Source organism: Rhinoderma darwinii, chromosome 2 (genome assembly GCF_050947455.1).
Source record: "Rhinoderma darwinii isolate aRhiDar2 chromosome 2, aRhiDar2.hap1, whole genome shotgun sequence".
NCBI classification, from domain to species: domain Eukaryota; kingdom Metazoa; phylum Chordata; class Amphibia; order Anura; family Rhinodermatidae; genus Rhinoderma; species Rhinoderma darwinii.
The window spans coordinates 421,849,899-421,876,344 of NC_134688.1; the positions used below are offsets into that span (position 1 = coordinate 421,849,899).

At 44.4% G+C, this 26,446-nt stretch overlaps 1 protein-coding gene, 2 long non-coding RNA genes and 4 other non-coding genes across 7 annotated transcripts in view; 6 read left to right on the forward strand and 1 right to left on the reverse strand.

Moving 5' to 3' along the window:
- The first annotated feature begins 3,002 nt into the window (after positions 1-3,002).
- On the forward strand, positions 3,003-8,784 carry RPL23A (ribosomal protein L23a). The gene is made up of 5 exons (XM_075854285.1): positions 3,003-3,109; positions 4,695-4,875; positions 7,444-7,620; positions 7,804-7,873; positions 8,724-8,784. Exons 1-5 carry the CDS (start codon positions 3,085-3,087, stop codon positions 8,736-8,738), a joined length of 468 nt encoding a protein of 155 aa, XP_075710400.1. The 5' UTR covers positions 3,003-3,084; the 3' UTR covers positions 8,739-8,784.
- Positions 3,361-3,428, forward strand: LOC142747810 (small nucleolar RNA Z17). Its single transcript, XR_012882047.1, has one exon. It is a non-coding gene; the product is annotated as a small nucleolar RNA Z17 (small nucleolar RNA).
- Positions 5,518-5,589, forward strand: LOC142747808 (small nucleolar RNA Z17). Its single transcript, XR_012882046.1, has one exon. It is a non-coding gene; the product is annotated as a small nucleolar RNA Z17 (small nucleolar RNA).
- On the forward strand, positions 7,664-7,729 carry LOC142747801 (small nucleolar RNA SNORD42). Its single transcript, XR_012882040.1, has one exon. It is a non-coding gene; the product is annotated as a small nucleolar RNA SNORD42 (small nucleolar RNA).
- LOC142747800 (small nucleolar RNA SNORD42) lies at positions 8,532-8,596 on the forward strand. Its single transcript, XR_012882039.1, has one exon. It is a non-coding gene; the product is annotated as a small nucleolar RNA SNORD42 (small nucleolar RNA).
- Positions 8,785-11,036: 2,252 nt separating the features above from the next.
- On the forward strand, positions 11,037-16,527 carry LOC142743487 (uncharacterized). The gene is made up of 2 exons (XR_012881572.1): positions 11,037-11,929; positions 15,738-16,527. It is a non-coding gene; the product is annotated as an uncharacterized LOC142743487 (long non-coding RNA).
- LOC142743488 (uncharacterized) overlaps positions 13,266-26,446 on the reverse strand; it is a 37,874-nt gene continuing 24,693 nt past the window's right edge. Inside the window, exon 5 of the long non-coding RNA XR_012881574.1 lies at positions 13,266-17,233. This is a non-coding gene — a long non-coding RNA (uncharacterized LOC142743488). The remainder of the gene's footprint in view (positions 17,234-26,446) is intronic.

A 26,446-nucleotide genomic window follows, 5' to 3' on the forward strand; every position in this document is an offset into this window, starting at 1 on the left:
TTACCTACAGGGGACTGGGTGACATTACCTACAGGGGGAAGGGTGGCATTACCTACAGGGGGCAGGGTGGCATTACCTACAGGGGGCAGGGTGGCATTGCCAACAGGGGGCTGGGTGGAATTACCAACAGGGGGCTGTGTGGCATTACCTACAGGGGGCTGTGTGGCATTTTCTAAAGGGGGCAGGGTGGCATTACCTACAGGGGGCTGGGTGACATTACCTACAGGGGGCAGGGTGGCATTACGTACAGGGGGCAGGATGGCATTACCTAAAGGGGGCAGGGTGGCATTGCCAACAGGGGGCTGGGTGGCATTACTAACAGGGGGCTGTGTGGCATTACCTACAGGGGGCTGTGTGGCATTACCTACAGGGGGCTGTGTGGCATTACCAACAGGGGGCTGGGTGGCATTACCAACAGGGGGCTGGGTGGAATTACCAACAGGGGGCTGTGTGGCATTACCTACAGGGGGCTGTGTGGCATTACCTACAGGGGACTTGGTGGCATTACCTACAAGGGACTTGGTGGCATTACATACAGGGAGCTGGGTGGCATTACCTACAAGGGGCAGGGTGGCATTACCTGCAGGGGGCTGGGTGGCATTACCTGCAGGGGGCTGGGTGGCATTACCAACAGGGGGCTGTGTGGCATTACCTACAGGGGACTGGGTGACATTACCTACAGGGGGAAGGGTGGCATTACCTACAGGGGGCAGGGTGGCATTGCCAACAGGGGGCTGGGCGGAATTACCAACAGGGGGCTGTGTGGCATTACCTACAGGGGGCTGTGTGGCATTTTCTAAAGGGGGCAGGGTGGCATTACCTACAGGGGGCTGGGTGACATTACCTACAGGGGGCAGGGTGGCATTACGTACAGGGGGCAGGATGGCATTACCTAAAGGGGGCAGGGTGGCATTGCCAACAGGGGGCTGGGTGGCATTACTAACAGGGGGCTGTGTGGCATTACCTACAGGGGGCTGTGTGGCATTACCTACAGGGGGCTGTGTGGCATTACCTACAGGGGGCAGGGTGGCATTGGCAACAGGGGGCTGGGTGGAATTACCAACAGGGGCTGTGTGGCATTACCTACAGGGGGCTGTGTGGCATTACCTACAGGGGATTTGGTGGCATTACCTACAGGGGACTTGGTGGCATTACATACAGGGAGCTGGGTGGCATTACCTACAAGGGGCAGGGTGGCATTACCTGCAGGGGGCTGGGTGGCATTACCTGCAGGGGGCTGGGTGGCATTACCAACAGGGGGCTGTGTGGCATTACCTACAGGGGACTGGGTGACATTACCTACAGGGGGAAGGGTGGCATTACCTACAGGAGGCAGGGTGAAATTACCTACAGGGGGCAGGGTGGCATTGCCAACAGGGGGCTGGGTGGAATTACCAACAGGGGGCTGTGTGGCATTACCTACAGGGGGCTGTGTGGCATTTCCTAAAGGGGGCAGGGTGGCATTACCTACAGGGGGCTGGGTGACATTACCTACAGGGGGCAGGGTGGCATTACCTACAGGGGGCAGGATGGCATTACCTAAAGGGGGCAGGGTGGCATTGCCAACAGGGGGCTGGGTGGCATTACCAACAGGGGGCTGTGTGGCATTACCTACAGGGGGCTGTGTGGCATTACCTACAGGGGACTGGGTGACATTACCTACAGGGGGCAGGGTGGCATTACCTACAGGGGGCAGGGTGGCATTACCTACAGGGGGCAGGGTGGCATTACCAACAGGGGGCTGGGTGGCATTACCAACAGGGGGCTGTGTGGCATTACCTACAGGGGGCAGAGTGGCATTACCTACAGGGGACTTGGTGGCATTACATACAGGGAGCTGGGTGGCATTACCTACAAGGGGCAGGGTGGCATTAATTACAGGGGGCAGGGTGGCATTACCTGCAGGGGGCTGGGTGGCAGTGGAAAACAATGGAAAAATTGCTGTTTTCTGTTAATCCTGACTGTGCTAAAATGTGCTAAAAAGTGATCAAAAAGTCGCATCTACTCTAAAATGATACCAATAAAAACTACAAGTCGCCCGCAAAAAAAAAAAAAACCCTCATACAACTGCATCGGCGGAACAATAAAAAAAGTTATGGCTCTTCAAATATGGAGACACAAAGACAAATCATTTTTTTTAAAAAGCGTTTTTTCTGTGTAAAAGTAGTAAAACATACAAAATCTATACAAATTTGGTATCGTTGCAATCGTAACAACCCGTTGAATAAAGTTATTGTGTTATTTATACCACACGGTAAACATAGATTTAGGACGCAAAAAGTGTGGCAAAATTTCAGGTTTTCTTCTACCCCCCCCCCCCCAAAAAAAGTTAATAAAAGTTAATGAATAAATTCTATGTACCCCAAAATGGTGCTATTAAAAAGTACAACTTGTCGCACAAAAAAACAAGACCTTATACAGCTATGTCGACGCAAAAATAAAAAAGTTATAAAAAAGTTATAGCTCTTCGAATGTGACGATGGAAAAACGTAAAAAATGGCTTGGTCATTAGGGCCCAGAATGCTAGCGGGGGGAAGGGGTTAAACTGGAAGATATTTATCAATACTAGTGCAGAGGAAAACATTTTAATGTTGCCTACAGCAACCTATCAGGTCGCTGCTTTCGTTTTCCTAAGCTCCTCTGAAAACTGAGAGAAGGAATCTTAATGGTTGCTATAGACAACTGATCCCCTTGCATTAGTTTTGATAAATGTATCTGCGTGTAATGAAGGACACGCACTACAAAACTCAAGGTAGACGTCGAGCTCGGGATGGCCGCTGTGTGGTCTGCGTCTTGCACCCAGGAGTAAGAGAGCAGGAAGTGGAGTCACAGTGAGGTGATAGAATACAATTTGGAAGAGTAACATTTTATACTGTATAACAATTAAGACTCGGCGAAGTAAAGATAAACAAATTAAACGAACAATACGAGCCACTAGAGACTACATATCCCATGATGCACTGCCGCGATGTGACACGTTCTGTCGCGAGATTTCCCCTTTCAGCCCGTTCTGTCGCGAGATTTTCTCTTTTAGCCCGTGCTAATATTGCCTGAGAAACCCCTCTCCCTTCCTTTTCCCCCAAGATGGCACCGAAAGCGAAGAAGGAAGGTGAGAGCTGCGGGATGTGTTGGCGTGTTTCACGGGGGATGACGTGCTGATACCTGGTTTTCCAGCCTCGTAAAGTGTAGCTATCCCGGGCAGGGGCTACAGTGGGGAGGTATACGGAGGTGCGAGCCTGCATCCGGATTCTATGCGGTTTTCCTGAGTGAGGCCTGGTAGTTGCCGCATGTGCTGGTCCCGGCATCCGAGCCGACGGCCGCTGCTCCGCTCTAGTATCGGGTGTACGGCGGCTGGGTCCCGGTGCACGTGATGTTCTAAGCGATCAAAGTATGATGACTGTGATTCCAGCACTAAGCACTGATGTACCGGCCCGGCCGCTGCCTGCAGCCACATGCGGCCTCCAGAGAGGGGGCGGCGGGGTACTAGTCACCCGTGTGTTACTAGTAGTTCTATTGTATCCCTCCTGTATATGGTTCTGTATACCACTACTATTTATGTATGTCAGCTCCACCAGTGATGCCTATGAGGTGTTCTCTGGCTGCACCCTATAGGACGGGGCATTATGCGCTCATTGAAAGTTTTGCAACTCTTGTGAAGTTCTCCAGCCCCTGTGATGTGACTTCATGTGTCTGCTCTTTTATGACAGATTTTTGTAACCCCCTTTTGAGGTGTCCCGACTACTGTCCACATCTGCCTGCGATTCACTAGGTCTACCCACCCTCCCTAGTTTTACTAGCCTACTCCGTACCCATCCTGAGACCCCCTCAATCTTCTCGCAGGCCTTATCTGAAGCCTGTGCTAGAGGTCTTTTTGAGTGACTGGCATTATTGGATGCAGGAACCTGTACAGGACATAACTAGGCAGAAATGAATCATTGTTGTCCAGCAGGAAACTGGCTTAGGATTTTGAAGCATTTTTAGGTAAAACTCATTCAGATGTCTGCATTGTACCAGTGTTTATCGTTCTATGCGTCTGGTTGTTACATACGGTATGTCACATGATGGCGCTGCATTGTTGATTCCGTTTATAAAGCTGATGTAGAGCCTTGTGTATAACATCTGTTACAGATCCTGATACCAGCGGTGGCCCCCTTGGCTTACAGTGGGGTCGGTCAGTTGGGTTCTGCCAAGTTGGCGCTGCATGCAAAGCTTTTTTCCCTGTCAAATTTAATGGAATCTCACAGGAGCCAACGTGGATGAGAGCAAAGCCTAATATGTCTGTCTGTCTGTGTGAGGCCCAAAGATTATAATCATACCGAGCACTGAGACCCCCACCAATCGCTAGAACGAAGCAGCTGTCTGCCTTTTTCTGGAAATAAATGTATCGATGTACGGACTCAATAGAAAGTCTATGAGCCCGTACTCCGATACATCTGCTTTCCGGAAAAAGCCGAACAGAAACGAAGCGGCTGAGCACTCGCAGGAGCGCTTAAGCTGCTTCATTCTAGCGAAATGGGGGGTCTCCGTGCTCAGACCCCCACCAATCCAAACTTCTGACATGTCAGATGTTTGACAAACGTTTAGCTACACTTTATAAATACTGGGTTCATCTTATTACATTTGTGTTTTCTAAACATTAGATTTAATGTTCATGTTTTTAGACTTACTTAATGTGATGTAATTTTATTGCCCAGCTGTCCCTGCCAAGACTGAAGCAAAGTCTAAGGCTCTTAAAGCCAAGAAGGCTGTATTAAAAGGAGTACACAGTCACAAGAAGAAGAAAATCAGGACCACCCCTACATTCAGGAGGCCGAAGACCCTGAGACTGAGGAGGCAACCCAAGTACCCCAGGAAAAGTGCTCCCACAAGGAACAAGTATGTTGTCTTATTATAAACTGCCTACCAGTGAGGTGTCTGTCCACCCTAAGGGTATGTTTACACCAAGGTTTTTGCAGGCTAAAAATTCTGCCTCAAAATTCCATCTGGAATTTTGGGGCAGATTTTGGTAAGCCGTTTGCGGCATTTTTCCGCCTGCGCCCATTGAGCGCTGTGGGCAAAAACGCAGCGAAAAAGCTTTCTCTACCTCCCATTGTCAATGGGAGATCAGAGGTGTAAACTCCCAAAGACGGGGCATGTCGCTGCTTTTTCGCGCAGGCCGGTTTTACCGCTCGCTGGGAAAAAAAACTCAGCCTCCCATTGTAATCAATCGGAGAAGTTTTTGGTGCGTTTTCCGACGTTTCCATGTCAAAACTCGGTTTGAACAGGGCCTAAGACTAGACACCTCAAATAATACATGGGATGAGATGTATGCAAACAAGTGTAAAGGAGAACAATTTACCACCGCAACCAATCAGCACAGCTCTCGTTTTTATAAGGTACATGGGAAGTTGAAAGCAGCGTGCTGACTGGATGCCTTGGTGGATTGCTCTGTTTTCTTTGCTGCAGTTTTTATAAATCTTCCTCATGGACAAATGGCTCTTATGCAGTCACATGTGCTATAGCATCAGGGATATTGGTGGCACAAATGATGTATTTTATAGCGATCAAAGCCTGAATATCTATGATTGCACTTATTTTTTCTGATGTGCCACTAATGTCTCACTAATATTTTTTAGTCTTTGGGGTGTGATAATTTTCTGAATGTCCTTTAACTTGACTTCATCTTCGCTTTGAAGGTCTGATTCTCAGTACTTCTCCGTCTCTGTCTAAAGCAGTGGTTCCCATACTTTCTGACGCCGGGACCCACTTATAGACGAGACTTTTGTTTGGGACCCTCACTACTGTAATTAGCCCTATTCGTAAAATAAGTCCCTTCAACATGACAAACCATGATAATTGTAGTAAAAACCAGAGCATACCATCAAAAGAACGCGTTCTCCCGCTATTCTGCTTTTCAGCTGTATATTTCCTCTATTCAGCTTTATACGGTAACTGTATTCTGCCTCCATCCTCCCGTATTCTGCTTTTCAGCTCTATTTGTCCTCTATTCTGCCATTCGGCCTCTATCCTCCTGTGTTTTGCCGCTATTCAGCTGTATTGAACCTCTAATTTAGCTTTTTTTATTGTATTCTGCCCCTATACTCCCTCTATTCTGCGATCGATCCTCTGCTACTTTGGAAGTTATTCGTGATACTACAGTCCACACCGTTAATGGTGGTGACGCAGAAGAGGGGGTGAGGTTACATGAAGAGCAAGAGCCAAGTTTATTGGCTCTTGTACACTGGACGGCAGGAGGGACCTGTCATTGGCCAAAGCATGCGCCGGCTTCTTTCATTAGCGCTCATCCAGCGCTTAGTGATTGATGCATAGGTGGGCTCAAGGTATCCTGCTGCTGCTTTTAGTTGCTGACGGTGAGTCATGTGACCCGACCCGTTCATCAGCGGCCATATCTGGACTGTAGCATATCGGTGAGTGGCTCACGACCCCCCTGGAAGTCTTGGGAAACACTGGTCTAAAGGGTGCATGCGCCTGGGGGGGGTTCTTGCATATGCAGTAGGTTACTGCACTGGCCAGATGTTACATTTTTAATGGGATTTTATCTAATTCTATTGTTGCAGTGTATTGAAAAAACATATATTTTTGGGGCACGTTTTGCGATATATAAGCTGTTAGGCTCAATGCACACGATTTGTATTACGTGCGGTTTTGCCGTGCGGATTTGCATGTGGCAATTACGCAGCGTAATACAGTACCAGCATAGTGAATGAGATTCCAGGAAATATCATGTACACGCTGTAGTATTTTTCGGGACAGAAATTGACCTGCGGTGCGTCTTTTAGAATCCGCAGCGTGTAAACTTATTTTGCGTTTCCGCAAGCGAATTGTATTTGCTGTGGAAAATCACATCAAACCCCCCCCCAGCATGAAAAACGGATTGAAAGAAGCACGATTAGGTGTCGTTTTTACCTGCAAATTTCCTGCGTATTGCTGTGGTTTTGGTGCGTATTTTCCGCCGCAAAATACGCAAAGTGTGCATGTAGCCTTAACGCTACATGCACATGTTTGTGAGGCTGACTGTCACCACCACGTCCCCATGTGCATGCACCCTAAATCTTGCAGACATTGGGGTGGCTTACTAGCTCTGGTTGATCCAAGGGGTTACCCTTGAACCTTTCTATGTATCCCTCTTATTTAACGGCTTCCAACATTTCCTATATAATTGTGGACCAGCGATGCTCTTTTCATAGTGATTCTTGGACTATAGAAGTTTGCTGTTCCAACCAGTCGTGAGAATGCTTGATTGTTTGGTCAAATGGCTGTTACAGTAGTTTCTTTGATATGCAGCTCTCCTGAATGCATTATCAATATTTAAAGGGAGCAGACTCTTTAAATTTGGGGTGTTTATCAGGTGTCTTCATGGCAAGTGGGCTTGATAGCACCCATCAAATGCCCCCTTTAATAAGTTTTTTGTTTTATTGATTCGTTTTTCATGTTCTCTTTTAGGCTTGACCATTATGCCATCATCAAGTTCCCTCTGACCACTGAGTCAGCCATGAAGAAGATTGAAGACAATAACACTCTGGTTTTTATTGTTGACGTCAAAGCGAACAAGCACCAGATCAAGCAGGCAGTGAAGAAACTGTACGACATTGATGTGGCCAAAGTGAACACCCTCATTAGGTGAGCAGCGAACGCTATAAACTTGTACAGTCTTCTCATACATATGCACATGATGGAAATTTTATTCTGGCTGATCACGTTGATGTTTTCAAAGGAACCACTGATGCAGAAGTAGATATGTGAAGTCATATATATATCTGACTTTAATAAGACTTCTAATATAAAATTACTGTATTTGTTTAGGCCTGACGGTGAGAAGAAGGCATATGTCCGCCTTGCTCCAGACTATGATGCCCTTGATGTTGCAAACAAGGTAAAATCCCCCTTTGTCCATAAACTACTGCCTCATTCGCACGGCTGTATTTGGGATTCATGTCACATAAATCCTAATACAGAATTCTATAGGCCCATACTGTACTTCCATATGCCTTTTGACTTCAAAAGGGGTAATTCTCACTGAGGGGGGAAAAAGTAGTGGCATGCTTTTATGGGAGACTATAGTGCCTCATTGAGACAGTGTACAATATGGGTTCACAGGGGACAGAACTTGAATTCTCAATTACTCAGGCCCCATGCACACTACCATAGACTTCGTCCATGTTTACGGACCTGTTCATGTCTATGGCCGATGGACACTGTCCCGTATATTTATGGGAAGGCGTCCGTGTCGTAGAAAGCCTCCGTCAAAGATAGGACATGTCCTACCTTCTTGCTTTTTACGGACCGTGCTCCCATACTTTATACTCCGCGGCCGTCTGTGATTACGGGCACAGTTGTCTTAAATGTAGGTTTAAGGGTCCTTCAGCGCCCTCTGATAGCCAGCTATAGCTAGTGGATCCATGCATTACATGGATGCGCCATTGGTTTCTGGCACAGTGTAACAGATCATAATTTGATCAGTCGAGCTTTTCTCATGAAGAGTTTGGCTTAATCTGTCAAGCCATTTTATCTTCTAGGGTTTCTTTAACTATGTGCATATGATGGAAACTTACCCTGTCTGAATACATTGATGTTTTCAAAGGAACCACTGATGCACCGTAGTTCTAGTGAGGAGCGAGTACATTTTACATTGTGGCTCCAACTTTGCTCTAAAAATTCTTATTCTGTGTCGTGTGAAATTTTTGTTTGTGTTCTTAATGATTTTTTTTATTTTTACTTTACAGATTGGCATCATCTAAACGAAACGCCACATCTTCTGTACAGAAATAAATCAAATAAACAAAACTTTCTTTTTCTGTGTTTTGTGAATGGTAATTTACAGTATGTAAAATACAGAAGGCGTGCTCCTGTCGTGACTCAATGACAATTACATGTTCACCATAAACATCTTCATTCTGAAGCAGTCATTTAAAGTCCAGATACAGCTGCTATGCAATGCTGGGGTGATGCTGCTACAGCAAACAAACTGCAATCTCATAGGTGCTGTCTTTCTGGTGTGCGCAGCGTGCTGTATATGTGGTCATGTAGTGATGGGTGTCTGTCTTGCGCTAGGTGCAGTCACAAATGTTTGGATATAATGGCATTTGTCTTCATGTTCCTACATGGTATAACATGCCTTTTTATATATGGCAATTAATAATAAATAAAGCGTGCCCACTTCAATCCATATTTGCTTTTCTCTGGCTGTAAGTGGCATTTGTTTTGCAAAACAAAAAACGAGTGACTGTTCCCTACATCTGAATGGAGTTTGTAACCATTGATGCGCATGCTGCAGAAACCACTCCATAACAACCAAGATAAGTCCTAACCAAGCAGCGCAAGGCATCAGTCTTCTCTACAGCTATGGTGGTGTGGAGCTACACTTTGTCCACCCACAATAACTCGCTGAGAAACAAAATGGGCTAAGGGGGGCTGGTGCACACTGGAAAGTCCAGTGAATGGAGCCGAGTAGGCTCTGAGATATTCTGGTGTTACATTTAGAAAACTGCTGTTGTCGCAGTGTCACCCTGGCTGTATCGCAGTAATGAAAGTGAATGTACAGGGTGGGCCATTTATATGGATACACCTAAATAAAATGGGAATGGTTGGTGATATTAACATCCTGTTTGTGGCACATTAGTACATGGGAGGGGGGAAACTTTTCAAGCTGGGTGTTGACCATGGTGGCCATTTTGAAGTTGGCCATTTTGTATCCAACTTTAGTTTTTTCAATGGGAAGACGGTCATGTGACACATCAAACTTATCGAGAATTTCACAAGAAAAACAATGGTGTGCTTGGTTTTAACGTTACTTTATTCTTTCATGAGTTATTTACAAGTTTCTGACTACTTACAAAATGTGTTCAAAGTGCTGCCCATTGTGTTGGATTGTCAATGCAACCCTCTTCTCCCACTCTTCACACACTGATAGCAACACCGCAGCAGAAATGCTAGCACAGGCTTCCAGTATCTGTAGTTTCAGTTGCTGCACATCTCGTATCTTCACAGCATAGACAATTGCCTTCAGATGACCCCAAAGATAAAAGTCTAAGGGCGTCAGATCGGGAGACCTAGGGGGCCATTCAACTGGCCCACGATGACCAATCCACTTTCCAGGAAACTGTTCATCTAGGAATGCTCGGACCTGACACCCATAATGTGGTGGTGCACCATCTTGCTGGAAAAACTCCGGGAACGTGCCAGCTTCAGTGCATAAAGAGGGAAACACATCATCATGTAGCAATTTCAGATATCCCGTGGCCTTGAGGTTTCCATTGATGAAGAATGGCCCCACTATCTTTGTACCCCATATACCACACCATACCATCAATTTTTGTGTTCCAACAGTCTTGGAGGGATCTATCCAATGTGGGTTAGTGTCAGACCAATAGCGGTGGTTTTGTTTGTTAACTTCACCATTCACATAAAAGTTTGCTTAATCACTGAACAAAATGCTGTGAAGATATGAGATGTGCAGCAACTGAAACTACGGATACTGGAAGCCTGTGCTAGCATTTCTTCTGCGGTGTTGCCATCAGTGTGTGAAGAGTGGGAGAAGAGGGTTGCATTGACAATCCAACACAATGGGCAGCACTTTGAACACATTTTGTAAGTAGTCAGAAACTTGTAAATAACTCATGAAAGAATAAAGTAACGTTAAAACCAAGCACACCATTGTTTTTCTTGTTAAATTCTCAATAAGTTTGATGTGTCACATGACCCTCTTCCCATTGAAAAAACTGAAGTTGGATACAAAATGGCTGAATTCAAAATGGCCGCCATGCTCAACACCCAGCTTGAAAAGTTTCCCTCCTCCCATGTACTAATGTGCCACAAACAGGAAGTTAATATCACCAACCATTCCCCTTTTATTTAGGTGTATCCATATACATGGCCCACCCTGTACATTACCTCCAGCCAGGAATGTGATGTGTATTCAGAATCCTGTCACTTCTGTAGCGTCTGTGATATTTACAGCAAGGCAAGCGTAATCTCGTGAGAGTACGATGTAACATGTAATTTCAAACGAGATTACTCTTGCCTTGCTGTAAACCTCACAGAGACGCTACAGAAGTGTCAGGATTCTGAATAGACATCATGTCCTGGCTGGAGGTAATGTATATTCATTGTCAGGACACTACAGTAATGTAGAGTGTTTATGTGGCTGCACATAGCGATATTGCAATATCGCTATCTGGTGTAAATGAATGGGGAGAAGTGTATGACGCTGATTGGTCACTGATTGGTCAGCGTCATACACTCCTCTGTACAACACCCACTTGGCCAAAAAGTAAAACACGCCCAGTTCATTAAGAAATTCATTAGCATAAAGCTAATATAGGTCAAAACTCTGTCAAAAATTATCTTTTTTAAAAAAAATAAAAACCACTGCTGTAATCTACATTACAGCGCTAATCCCATCGTGTACAATATAGGCCACTTATAATGTGGTGACAGAGCCCCTTTAATATCCAATCGATAGTGACTTTTTTTGGTATTATTAATACTTGCTTTGCTACTGTCAAGCGCTTACCTGTCAACCCGCCATTTGGTGTTTACCTATCGGTGGATAATTTCATGTACAATAAAAATAGTTTGTGATTTTCCTTTAACTCTTAGACATTGGGGGAGATGTCTGAAAACTGAAGGAAAAGAAAAGTAAAGTATTTGACCATGGCAACCAATCAGGCTGCTGCTTTTTCTTTTCCAAACAGCCCCTGAAAAGTTAGTGGTGCAGCAGCTCCACTTTTCCTTTGCACCAGTTTTGATACATCACCCCCATAGATTCTAGAATGCTGATGAGCTGCTTAATAATGTCATTGTGATGCAATGTGTTGCGGCTTCTTAAATAGAAAAGCCAGGGTCATCTTTGCTAAAGATGACATCTCAGGCTGTTCTGGCGATGGAAGAAAATTAGAGAAGATTTAAAAAAAAAAAAAGTCTGCTGGAGGTAAAAATAGCAAATGAGGTTAGGAATACATAGTAGGTTTTTGTATGCCTCATGTTAGTGTTATTTCTTTTTATTTATTTTTTTACCAGGAAGAAATATAACTTGTATGTCATATTATATTCACTATAATTATCAGTGACCACATATGAACAGCCCGCTTTCTGAAGGGGAATGGGCACCTCCTGATCACATTCAATCAATTTGCCTTAAACGTCTACAGTGTAGAGATCCCCTATAAGCTACTGTCATGATTTTAGACAAACTGAGCCAATATTGCTGCAGACACATGCCCTTATTTTCAGTACATAGTTTTTCTAGGCTTACAACTCTGAACCAACAGTTTTCTACAGGGTCAAAGATCCTTCCGCTATTGAATTCCCTAATTCAATATCTGGCCAAAAGTATGTGGACACCTGACCGCCACACCTATATGAGCTTGTTGGACAACCCATTCCAAAATCATGAACGTTAATATGCAGCTATAACAGCCTTCCCTCTTCTGGGAAGACTTTAAAGGCAATGTGTTGCCAGAAAAACATGTTTTGTTTTTTTAATTAAACATTTAGTGTGTAGGTGATTAAACATTGTTCACATTTTTTTTATTTTTTTCATGAGTCAGGAAATATTATAAATTAATTCTAATTTATAATATTTCCCATTGCTGGTCACTAGATGGAGCTATTTCCAAAATTGCAGCATTGTATGTGGTAAAGCAACCACATTGCTTTATGCTGCAAAATTGGGTAAAAAGCCCTCGCTCTAGTGAGCTCTCGGCATCCCCCCCCTTTATCCTGGCTAGTGACGGGATAAACGAGGGGTTTGAACGGTCTAACCTCCTACACTGTGTGTCGCCATTTTTTGAGCTAACACACAGTGTAGTAGGTTTACATACAGTAGTAAACGTACACAAACACGAACATACATATAAATCTCTTACCTGCTCCTGCCGCCACGGCTCCCTCTGGCCCGTCTGCTGCCGCTGGTCCAAGTGCACAAGTCCGGAAGCCGCGACCGGAAGTAGTAATCTTACTGTCCGGGCGCGACTTCCGGTCCACCCGAAAATGGCGCCGGACGGTGCGCATTTCAAATTGGACTGTGTGGGAGCGGCGCATGCGCAGTTCCCACACAGACGGCGTACATTGAAGTGGATGGGACGGGAGCCGTTCGCAGTCCCTATGGGACTGTGGCTGCCGTATTCCATGTCTGTATGTGTCGTTAATCGACACATACAGAAATGGAAAAAAAAATGGCAGCCCCCATAGGGAAGAAAAAGTGTAAAAATAAGAAAAAGTAAAACACAAACACAAATAAATATAAACATTTTTAATAAAGCACTAACATCGTTAACATATAAAAAAAATAATTGTGATGACACTGTTCCTTTAAACAAGATTTTGGAGTTTCTGTGAGAACTTGTGCACATTCAGCCAAAGACACTGATGTGAGAAGGTTTAGCTCACAATTGGTGTTCTAATTCAATGGGGTTGAGGTCAGGGCACTGTGCAGCCATTCAAGATCCTCCACAGCAAACTAGTCACCCCATCTTTAGAGATCTTGATTTGTTTACAGGGACAAAGTCATGCCGGAACAGGAAAGGGCCTTCCCCAAACTGGTTCCACTGTTGGAAGCTATAATTGTGTCAACTAACTTTTTGGGCTATGACATTAACATTACCATTCACTAGAAATAAAGGGCCTAGCCCAATCCCTGAAAAACAGCCCCAGACAGTTATCCCTCCGCCATAAAATTTTACAGTAGGCATTACACATTCTGGCAAGTAAAGTTGTTGAGACTTTTGTTGTAGGAATGTTGTCCAGGTTGGGGGCTGTTTTTTATACTGATGACATATCCACAGAAGAGGTCATTAGTATATGATTGGTGGGGGTCCAAAACCCGGACTCCAAATGAAACCGCTGTTTCGGCTGCCACTGGGCGCGCCGACCACTCTATAGCAGCCGTGCAGCAGTACTGCAGCTCTGCTCCTATTCAAGTAAATAGAAGCAGGGCTGCAGTAACCCAGCATGGCCACTATACATTGGTCGGAGCCTTCTGCTTCTGGCACTGACCCCTTTATAGCTTACAGCGCCCGGAGGCAGTCAGAACAGCTGATCGGTGGGGGTCCAGGTGTCAGGCCCCCACCGACCATATACTAATGACCTATTCTGTGTTTAGGCCAGCTGTATAAAAAACACTCCCCAACCCGGATAATGCCTTTAACTCTCCCCCACTGTGGTCTACCGTTTCGTGGGTGAGCTGTTGTTACTCCTAGAGGCTTCCACTTCACGATAATAGCATTCACAGGTGACCGGCAAAGCTGGCAGATGATAAATGTCACTAAGTGACTTGAGGCAAACATCTTGTGTAATGTGTAATGTCCCTGAACTCTTCAATACTACCAAACATACATATGTGTGTCTAGTGAAATTGCATGACTGTGTGCTTGATTTTATGTACCTGTTTGCATTGGGTGTGGCTGAGTCACTCCAAGCAGGAATGATTCGATAATAGCACAGGGCAGCAAATTGCGGCTACTAAAAAGAAGGCTGATTTTTTTAGTCTGTTTGGCACCATGAGCAAAATACAGGCCACTTAAAAAGACATAATTACTGGTCAGTGGTGTGTAGTATGAGTTTCCTGCCACTGTCCTCAACTCTTATTAGAACTTCTCCCACTTATGAATGGAAAAAATATAATAGAAGTTTTTGCTGTTTATTAAATTTTCTAATATATTGTTCTTTACCGAAAAAACAATACCTATATGGTTGAATATTTACTATCCTTTCGTCTGCATGGTATTTCACTTGTTGAAGCAGCAGTTTGTGCTCCAGAGCTGCTCTTCCTACTTGTACCTAGTGGAGGTTTAAGCCATGAACAGCCATTGTAAGCGCTTAGAAGAACTATTTTGAGTTGCAAAGAAGCTCAATGGGTATACTTAAAAACATTGCTTGCAATACTCCATCTCTTGTCTAATCTAAGTTACGTTCATAACACCTCCTATGCATCAAAGAGAAGTGAAATGTACATTTACCCTGAGGCAGTAATTCCCACATGGCAGCCCACATCTACGCGGGAGAATAGAAATGGAAACTCCTCTTAGGTTTTTATTTTCATATCTGCAACAGTCAGAATGAAAACAGCTATCTGTAGAGCTTGCATATGGAAAGAAATACAATATTTTAATAAAAATATAGTTTTTTTTAGAAGTGTACCCAGAAGCAGTTTTAAAATCGAATAAAAAAATCCATCAGTTTGCATCTAGTTTTTCTGGCACGTCAAAGCTATTTGTCGGAGGTATTTCCTGACATTTGCCTTCGGCGTATGCTACTGTTTGGCATACATCTCCTATTGATTTTCATTGTAAAAAAAAAACCCCATATACCTCACAGTATATAAATTATTTTTTTTTTACTGTATCCCATTGCATAGAAAAGCTTGGTAGACCATGCTTTTCTATAGAGAAAAGATAAAAAGGTATGCCAATGCATACCGGCCCAGAGTATGCCAAAAGGACACTTTTTTGCCATATGCTAGGTGCAAAGGGGGCTCCGGCACATCGGATTATACATGAGGGAATTTCTGAGGGCTTATATGGTTTACGTGCCTGAAAACAAGATGTGAACTGATCCTTACACGTAGCTTACCCAGAAGTAAAGGTTTTAAGGTGGGTGTTTGACTTTAGAAAAAGGATCTGCTTATGTCTTCCCAGTATATTTTTGATTGATCTGTTTTTAATGAATCCACTTACAAATTCCACTTTAAAAAAAAAATTGTTTCATAGCGTCTTATTTCACTTATTTTGTTTTTACAGAGATGATCATTCCAACACCTCCACGACAACCTTTCAATCATTAATACCAGTCATCTTCTGTCCTGCATATCCAGGAAACTTGTAGCTGTAGCTCCATCCCAGTACAGAACCTGCGACAAAATGCCGATCCCCATCTATGACAAGGGCACTCAACTTAGCATCAGCAGAGACACCAAGCAGAACTCTAACAAAGACTGCCATTCACATATCACCTGTAAACCCAAATGCTCCCACTTCCAGTGTATTTATGCCTGCCGCACACCTGAGGGGCATAAGACTATTATCCAAGAGACAATTCAAAGCGTGACCACCATCTGTTCTCCATCTCACTCCCAGCATTGTTATCTAGCTAACAATTATTCGGGTCCAAGTAGTAGTCATCAGAAAAGTAAATGCTCTGGGATCTACGTGTGCCCGTACAGAAGTACCGAAAAAGCCTCAGTACTGGAGTCACCTCCAGAGCCTGCAAAGGAAGCCTACTCTATGTGTAAGAGTATAAAAAGTGATGGCATAGTGGGCAAGGACTTGTCCCCGCAAGGTCATCAAGTGCATCATCAAAAACCCTTTTGTACGTGTGGCAATGGCACTCCTACAGATACAACTTGGATTAAGCAATATTAAATGGCTTGTATTCTGTAAGAAGACATACTAGCCGTCTAATTCCAGTCAGCTTTTCCTAGGCCACAGCATGCTACATCTACCTTCTCAAGGGCATTGATTCCCAATTACATACTTTCTAAGTGAAGAATAAGGTGTAGGACATTTCTGATCTCATTAAACGGTTTGCGCACTTGGTGTGGTATAACAGTTCTTCATGCGGAGTACCTATGGTACCTTTGTGTGTAATCATATAAGTGTTCATCTTGAGAGCTACACATCAGTCCAAGAAGGAAGAAAAAAATAACAAGTCATCTATATGTGTCCTAGTTTCTTTGATACTTGCGTATTTCGGTCAGTATTTTCCGTCAGTATTTGCCAAACCAGAAGTGGAAGATTAACACAGAAAAAGTATATTGGAAAGATTTGCATTTCTTCTGTGTTTTGGATCCACTTTTGGTTTTGGCTTACAAATACTGATGCAAAATACTGCTGTGTGAAAGTGGCCTACTATTGAAAATGTTTGTTTGCTGCGGTCCGTAGGCAGCACAGTAATGGGTTAAGTTTACTTCATCCCTAATTTGATAGATTAACATAATTAGCAATCATGTATAAAACAATTAACTGCGTGCTCCCTATAAAAGCTGGACACAATAATCAACACATGATCCAACCGGAGCATCCATAGTGAGGACTGTTTTGGGAAGAGAAAGAGATCTCTCCTGAAAATTGTTTGGGTAAGGCCACCACTTCAGATCTTGCTGTGTGCTGTAAGAGATCACTATTAACTCCTCTAGATCCTGAACGGAACTGGACCACCTGGGAAGATAGTTGGATTGTGCCTTCTTGCATCGATGGACGAGGTTTGAATTTCTAGGACCTTCATGGCAGCTGGACATCTAAAGAGTAAAAAGACACACGGGCATAGTGTATAGTAAAAAGCAATAGGAGCACTGAACAGTGTCCTAAAATACTCTTATAGCACCAAAAAAGAGCTGTTGCCTAGGTAAGGTGAGCCTAGCAATTGAATGCTCCCAGGAAATAGCCCCCAGGAAGAGGTGAGACAAGGAAATCTTGCATCTGCGCACATAACCTACACTACTACGCATGCACCAACCAGAATCACGGCGCAGGTGCAGACAGAGAACCACCCCCATGAATATGCCAGATCCTGGCGCATGCGCCAACCTGCACAGGGTAGATGCACTTATCCCAGACGGAACAGGAAGTGTCAAGCCACAGGCAACAGGCATGCTCCCAAATATACAGATGGAGCAAACAAAAAAAAACTAATACAAGGACCACTGCAAAAGTAGGACTCCCACAGGGGGGAGAAGGGCATAGTACTCACCTCACAAAAGTCAAAAGACAACACTATATTCTGAGCCACCTCAGAGCTAGTGAAAATGCAGGTTGAGACTGAAGGGGGAGAGCACTCAATGCTTTGGTAATACCAGGAGAAAAATACAGATATCACTACCTCAACAGAGCCATCACATTACTCAAACTAGTATTATGAGCCCCACGTGTACAATATGACCGCAGCAAGGGGCTACAGAGGTTGAAGTTGCATCCTGGCCCTTTTACCTGAGTAAGGATCCTATTATATGGCACAATATGGGCCATGAAAACGAGCATCCATCAATGAGACAGCTCGTTGATCGGCACTCGTTGCTCCTTTCACAAGGAGCAGTGAATACTTATGTATGGGGACGGGTGCGTGGTACTACGATCGCTCGTCCCCATACATTTTCATCATGTCATCAGCACATCTCCCTGTTTACACAGGAAAATGTGTTCTGCCGACAACGATAGTATTTAATGCTGCGTAAACGAGCAGATCAGCCGATAAACTAGCGTTTGTTCGTTCATTGGCTGATCATTGCCCTGTTTACACAGGGCAGTTATCAGGAACGAGCATACATCTGAACGCTTATTTGCCCAATCATTGACCCCTCCAAAAGGGCCTTTAGACCAGTGGCCCCTCTGCCACACAAGAATACACCAGAATTATAAATGACACATGGTAGTTGAGGGCCCTGTGACAAATTTTGCATCAGGGCCAGTTATGCCTCTAGATCACAGTTATAAAGGTCAAGAGCTTCGGTACAAAGGGAAATCTATTTTGCCACTTAAAGAGGCTCTGTCACCAGATTTTGCAACCCCTATCTGCTATTGCAGCAGATCGGCGCTGCAATGTAGATTACAGTAACGTTTTTATTTTTAAAAAACGAGCATTTTTGGCCAAGTTATGACCATTTTTGTAGTTATGCAAATGAGGCTTGCAAAAGTCCAAGTGGGTGTGTTTAAAAGTAAAAGTCCAAGTGGGCGTGTATTATGTGCGTACATCGGGGCGTTTTTAATACTTTTACTAGCTGGGCGTTCTGATGAGAAGTATCATCCACTTCTTTTCAGAACGCCCAGCTTCTGCCAGATCACGCTGTGACGTCACTCACAGGTCCTGCATCGTGTCAGACGAGCGAGGACACATCGGCACCAGAGGCTACAGTTGATTCTGCAGCAACATCAGCGTTTGCAGGTAAGTAGCTACATCTCCTGCTGGAGACAGGGCTTAATAGGAGCACAAAGATGGTGGACCTGGGGGCCTTCATTAGGCCCCCAGGCAGCCATAGCGACCATCGCCCCCCCGCGATTGCATTGCGGGGGGCGCGATGAGCTGTTAGAGGGGGTTGCCCCCTCTTTCTAACGATTGAAATGCTGCGGTCGGTATTGACCGCAGAATTTAACGAGTTAAACGAGCGGGATCGCACTCGAGCGCGATGCCGCTCGTTACTCTGAAGTGTCGACACCGGCATCGTATGGAGCGGGTTCACTCCGTGAGCCCGTTCCATACTTCCCCTACCCGACTTTGGCGTATGGATACGTCAAATGTTGGGAAGGGGATAAAGGAAAGGTGTCATGATTTTACCTCTCAGAAAGGATATGTAGTCTCTGATTGTCACATTTCAGGGGTCTTTATTTTATACTGATGAGACGAGAAAATTAGTATTTGCACATCTTATCACCCTCTGAGCCTAATCAGGACATTTGTAGATAAAGCTTTGCATAAATTACGGTAGACTCAATTAAATTCACGCCATTGTTTTTCATACATGTGGCATACATGGACTTCTATGGGGCAGTGTCTCCTTTTGGCATGCGTCCATAGTTACTACCACCTACGAGAAAGGGGTTGTACTAGCCCCAAAAAGGAAAACAGGTGTTGTCCAAATATTAAATACCTCCTACTAAATGACAGCAACACACACACACACACACACACACACACACACACACACACACACACACACACACACACACACACACACACTAGTTATAAATTCAATGAAAACTTTATTGTTACCTATAAATAGATAAAAATACATGAAAATTTAAACATGAAGTGTTAAACCCAAGGTCTATAATCAGATACAGTACATCTAAAAATTGGGAAGTGCAAATGCTACAATCAATGTAAGCCGCATACATATATTAGGCCTGGAATTAAGTACAAATGCATACAATAAGGCAATCAAATACCTAGATACAGGAAAAGTGGAACATACAGACCAAAGGGTAACACACCCTGACATGTGTTTCGCCCTGCTTCTTCTGGGGGTCTCCATAGCTGCCAACATTTAAAAATGTTTTCCAGGGACACTTTGGTAATCCAGACAAATTGAGGTATGTCCGACCAATGGGCGTGTCCTAACAAGTGACGTGTCCTACCAAGGAGACGTGGCTTTCTCCCATGACTTTTTGCATACAAAAAAAGAATGTTGGAAAAGTGACTATTTAGAATATGCTGCTTAGTGAGATCTAAACGATTAATATAAAATGACAGGTAAGGGTCCCACAACCCACCAAATCTGAGAATGAGGAGGCCACAGCACTGTATAAGAACTGTGGCCACTTTTAGGCTGGGTTCACACACCCTATTTACGGACGTAATTCGGGCGTTTTAGCCTCGAATTACGTCCAAAAATACGGCTCCAAAGCGTCTGCCCATTCATTTGAATGGGGTTACGATGTTCTGTGCCGACGGTCATTTTTTTTACGCGCCGCTTTCAAAAGACGGCGCATAAAAAAGACGGCCGCGTCAAAGAAGTGCATGTCACTTCTTGAGACGTAATTGGAGCCGTTTTCCATTGACTCCATGGAAAAACAGCTCCAATTACGTCCGTAATGGACGCTGCGAAAAACGCCTGCACATGCCATTACGTCTGAAATTCCGGAGCTGTTTTCTCCTGAAAACAGCTCCGTAATTTCAGCCGTAACGGAGGCTGCCGTGGCACTCCCAGCTAACTGCAGCACAGCCTTATTCACTTGCCAGGATCCTCACAAATGAGAAAGTAATAAAAACTGTACGGTATGAAGTTTTTGAATTTCTATAACACATAGGGTAAGGGAATAAGGAAAACATTCCCAAATTGATGAGATTAAAGGGAACGTGTCAGCAGTTTTGATGCCTCAGAACTGCTGACAGAACCATATAATGGAGGGCATTTCAACATACCTTTTTTGCATGACCGACCTTAGTTTCCCAATCAGGTGACAGCTAGTGCCGTCACGCAGAGAAGAGGATCGGGGCTTGCAGAGCGCAACGCAGGAGCACTTGCACATTAAGTTCCCCCTTAGTGGCACTTGCGATCGGCACACCAGGGGAATTAAACATTGTTTTCTTAGTCATGCAACGATTTAACTTTATTCTGTGTCTCAATACGATTACGGCAATACCAAATTTGTATAGTTTTGTTTTATATTTTACTACTTTTACAAAGAAAAAACTAGTTGTTAAAAAAAAAATTGTTTTGTTTCACCACATCCTGAGAACCATAACTATTTTACTTTTTAGTCGATTTTTAAAGAGCTACGGTGACAAAAAAAAGAAGTGATTCTGGTGTTTCAAAATAGTAGATTACAAATGGATCCTGCGTGTCAGAGACCCACTGACACTGAACCCATCAGGTCCGCGTGACTGACGGATTCAGGTCTTAGCGAACGATACAGCTGCTCTGTATAGAGAATATAGAACAGCTGTATCTCGAAAAGCAAAACTAATTTTTAATAAAAACTAATTTTAAAGTTGCACCAATAACACTGATTGACCTTTTTATAAAAAAAATGCCTTTCGAAGGTGTACATAGCCTTTAGGGTATGTTCACACATAGTGTTTTCAGCCGTTTTTCAGGCCGTAAACGTCCCGAAAAACCGGAAGCAGAACACCTACAAACATCTGCCCATTGATTTCAATAGGAAATACGGCGTTCTGTTTCGACGGGGCGTTTTTTTACGGCTCGTTTTCCGAAAACGGCGCGTAAAAAGACGCCCGCGAAAAAGAAGTGCATGTCACTTCTTGAGACGTTTTTGGAGCCGTTTTTCTTTCATGCTATTGAAAAACAGCTCCAAAAACGGCCGTAAAAAACGCAGCGAAAAACGCGAGTTGCTCAAAAAACTTCTGAAAATCAGGAACTGTTTTCCTTTGAAAACAGCTCCATATTTTCAGACGTCTTTGAGTTTGCGTGTGAACATACCCTTAACCCCTTAGTGACCAGCCCATTTTAGGCCCTAATGACCAAGCTATTTTATTCGTTTTTCTATAGTCGCATTCAAAGAGCTATAACTTTTTTATTTTTTCGTCTACATAGCTGTATGAGGACTTGTTTTTTGCGGGATTAGTTGTGCTTTTTAATAGCACCATTTTTGGGTACATATAATTTTTATATTAACTTTTATTAACCTTTTTAGGGGGGATTATAAAAAAAACCTGAAATTCAGCCATTGTTCTATGCGTTTTTAAATTGACGCCATTCACTATGCGACGTAAATAACATGTTACCTTTATTCTATGGGTCGGTACGATTACGGCGATACCACATATGTAGAGGTTTTTTTATGTTTTACGACTTTTGCACAATAAAAACACTTTTTAACTAAAATTATTTGTTTTTGCATCGTCGCTTTCCAAGAGCTGTAATTTTTTTATTTTTCCATCAATGTAGTGATTTTTTGGGCTTGTTTTCTGCGGGACAAGACGTAGTTTTGGATGGTACTGTTTTGGGGTGCATAGGACTTATTGATTCATTTTTATTATGACTTTTTTGGGGGGCAATGGAAAAAAATTGCAATTTCGCCATGGTTTTTTGCGTTTTTTTTTTACGGTGTTCACTTTGCAGTTTAAATTACATATTAACTTTATTAATGGAGTCATTACGGTCGCGGCGATACCACATATGTGTACTTTTTTTTTTTTTTTTTACACTTTTACTAAATAAAACCACTTTTTATGGAAAAAAATGGTTTTATTTATTTTTTTACTGTACTTTTTATTAATAATCTTTATTTCACTTTGATGGCTTATTTTATTAGTCCCACTAGGGGACTTTACTGTGCGATTTTCCGATCGCTGCTATAATGCTCTGGTATACTTCGTATACCAGAGCATTATTGCCTGTCAGTGTAAATCTGACAGGCAATCTGTTAGGACGTGCCTCCGGCGCGTCCTAACAGGCATATGTCATGGGCAGACCTGGCGGCTTTTACCGTATCAGGCCCCCGGCTGCCATGACACCCCATCGGAGACCCGCGATTGCATTCGCGGGCCGCCGATGGGTGACAGAGGGAGCGCACTCCCTCTGTAAACAAAGTTAAATGCCGCGGTCGCTATTGACGGCGGCATTTAACGGGTTAAACGGCCGCGATCGAAGTAAACTTCGATCGCGGGCGTTGGAGCAGGAGCTCAGCTGTCATCAGACAGCAGAGCCCCGGCTCCAGCTTGCACGGGAGACCCGTGCAGGACTTAGACTAGGCTGACGTGAAAAGGCGTCAGCCTAGACTAAAGCCCATTAGTGACCGACGTAAAAAGGCGTATTGGTGGTCACTAAGGGGTTAAGGTATATATATATATATATATATATATATATATATATATATATATATATATATATTTTTTTTTTTTTTAAAGGGAAATCAATCTCATACGTTGTATCCAAATGTAATTGTATACTTTTGCACAGTTGGGATACGAACACACACAGCGTAAACACTGCGGATTTTCCGCAACGGATTAATTGCGGAAAATCTGCAGTGTATTACAGTAGAAGCAGTGTAGGTGAGATTTCAACAAATCTCGTCCCCACACTGCGGAAAAATGCAGCCGAAAAAAACACACTTAAATTATCCTGCGGTGCGGTTTCTTCAACTGCAGCATGTCAACCGAAACTCTTCTGTTGCGGGTTTTCCCATTGAATTAAATGGGGTGCTTAAACCCGCAACAAAGTGGTGTGTGTTGCGACATTTGCGGCGGAATCACAGCGCTGCAAAAATCATTCTGCTGCAAAAATCGCAAGTAAGAAAAAAAATAAAACATTTATACTTGCCCAGAGTTCACTGCTTCTTCTCCAGTCCGGCCTCATGGGATGACATTTCATCACATCTGACTGCTGCAGCCAATCACAGGCTGCAGTGGTCACATGACCTGCAACGTCATCCCAGGAGGCCGAACTGCTACCAGAGAAGAGGGAGAGGGTAAGTATGAAAGTTTTATTTTTATCTTTCCAGTGCTGCTTTATGCAGCAGAAATTCCGCCAGAAAAACGCACCTCATTCGACGCGATGTTCAGTGCGGATATGCTGCGCAGCTTGATGCAGCGTAACCGCCCTGAACACGCCGTGTGTGTTCGTACCCTAAAAAAGAGAAAATGGATCCATCAAACAGAGAGAAACTACACCGTGTTCCAAATTATTATGCACATTGGATTAAAGTGTCATAAACATTTAATTATTAGTTTTTCTATTAAACTCATGGATGGTATTGTGTCTTAGGGCTCTTTGGATCATTGTAATCAATCTCAGACACCTGTGATAATTAGTTTGCCAGGTGTGCCCCATCAAAGGAAAACTACTTAAGAAGGACGTTCCACATTATTAAGCAGGCCACAGGTTTCAAGCAATATGGGAAAGAAAAAGGATCTCTCTGCTGCCGAAAAGCATGAAATAGTGCAATACCTTGGACAAGGTATGAAAACATTGGATATTTCAAGAAAACTTAAGCGTAATCATCGTACTGTGAAAGATTTGTGGCTGATTCAAAGCACAGACGGGTTCGTTCAGATAAAGGCATAATGAAGAAGGTTTCTGCCAGACAAATTAATAGGATTAGGAGAGCAGCTGCTAAAATGCCATTGCAAAGCAGCAAACAGGTATTTGAAGCCGCTGGTGCCTCTGGAGTCCCGCGAAACTCAAGGTGTAGGATCCTCCAGAGGTTTGCAAATGTGCATAAAGCTATTATTCGGCCACCCCTAAACAATGTTCACAAACAGAAACGGTTGCAGTGGTGTAATGATGGGGGTAAGGAAACAGACAAGTGAGCCCTAATCTACCCGCCACTCAGTCCCTGCCTACTTGCAACGACCCGCCCTAGGCGACGGGGTACAACTGGGCGACGGTCCCTACGCTCAATAAGTGCACGACAGACAAACAGACAAGGGTACACAGAAGCAAGGGAAAAGGGGCAGTTGCCCACGGCAACACCGTGAGCAACAAGAGTGGTGAACGAGCCGAGTCAAACCAGGAGTGTACGAGGTACCAAACGCAGAGCAGGAGAGTAGTGAACAAGCCGTGTCAAACCAGGAGTGTACGAGGTACCAAACGCAGAGCAGGAGAGTAGTCAGTAAGCCAGGGTCAATATGAAGCAGGGTCAAATAGTTCAAGAAGCTGCAGCAGGGCCAGGAAACCAAACGAGAAGAATCACAAGCAAGGAGGAACAGGAAAGGCAGGTATAAATAGACAGAGGGCGGGAGATAGCTCCATCTGGCCAGGCTGTGATACGCTCTCCCACTCCTAAGCCTGCCATCCTGAGTGGTGGAAGATGGAGTCAGTCTCACAGACATAGAAGCAGGTGCAGACTGATTAGCTATGGGCGTAGACACAGAAGCTGTGCCTGGCAGATCCTTAACAAGTGGGCTCAGAAATACATGAAGACTAATTTTCAAACCGTGTTGTTTACTGATGAGTGCCGTGCAACCCTGGATGGTCCAGATGGATGGAGTAGTGAATGGTTGGTAAATGGCCAGCATGTCCCAACAAGGCTGCGACGTCAGTAAGGAGGTGGCAGAGTAATGTTTTGGGCTGGAATCATGGGGCGAGAGCTGGTAGGCCCCTTTAGGGTCCCTGACGGTGTGAAAATGACCTCTGCAAAGTACGTCGAGTTTATGACTGACCACTTTCTTCCGTGGTACAAAAAGAAGAACCGTGCCTTCCGTAGCAAAATTATTCATGCATGACAATGCACCATCTCATGCTGCAAAGAATACCTCTGTGTCATTGGCTGCTATGGGCATAAAAGGAGAGAAACTCATGGTGTGGCCCCCATGTTCCCCTGACCTCAACCCTATTGAGAACCTTTGGAGCATCCTTGTAATGAATCGGGGTAGGGAGACGGACAGGTGAGCCCTAATCTACCCGCAACTCAGTCCCTGCCTAATTGCACGGCCCGTCCTAGGTGACGGCGTACAACTGGGTGACGGTCCCTACGCTCAATAAGTGCTAGACAAACAACACAAGACAAGGGCACACAGAAGCAAAGGGGGAAGCTGGGGCAGTTGCCCACGGAAACACCGTGAGCAACAGGAGAGGTGAACGAGCCGAGTCAAACCAGGAGAGTACGTAGTAGCAAAATCAGAGCAGGAGAATAGTCAGTCAAGCCAGGGTCAAAGTAACAGCGGTCAATCAGGTAAATAGCAGGAATCACAGAGCCAGGAAACCAGACAATCACAGGCAAGGAACATGCTGCAAGTGAGGGTATAAATAGACCAAGGGCGGGAGCTATAATCGTCAGGCCAGGCTGTGATAGGTTCTCCCTCTCAGCCAGCCTGAGTGGTAACAGATTGCGTCACTCTAGCAGACCTTGGAGCTGATGAAGGCTGATTAACCCCGGGCGTCGACACAGAACCTGTGTCTGGCAAACACTTTACAGTACCCCCCCTTTTATGAGGGGCCACTGGGCCCTTCCTAGGTGGACCTGGCTTGTTGGGGAACCGAAGATGGAACTTCCTGAGCAATATACCGCGTGAACATCCTGGGCGGGTACCCAAGTCCTCTCCTCAGGCCCAT

Bases quoted from the DNA above. Each gene is read 5' to 3' on its own strand.
- RPL23A (XM_075854285.1), top strand. From the start codon at position 3,085: ATGGCACCGAAAGCGAAGAAGGAAG. The intron at 4,876-7,443 runs GTATGTTGTCTT...GTTCTCTTTTAG, and splicing joins AGTGCTCCCACAAGGAACAA to GCTTGACCATTATGCCATCA. The intron at 7,621-7,803 runs GTGAGCAGCGAA...GTATTTGTTTAG, and splicing joins AAAGTGAACACCCTCATTAG to GCCTGACGGTGAGAAGAAGG.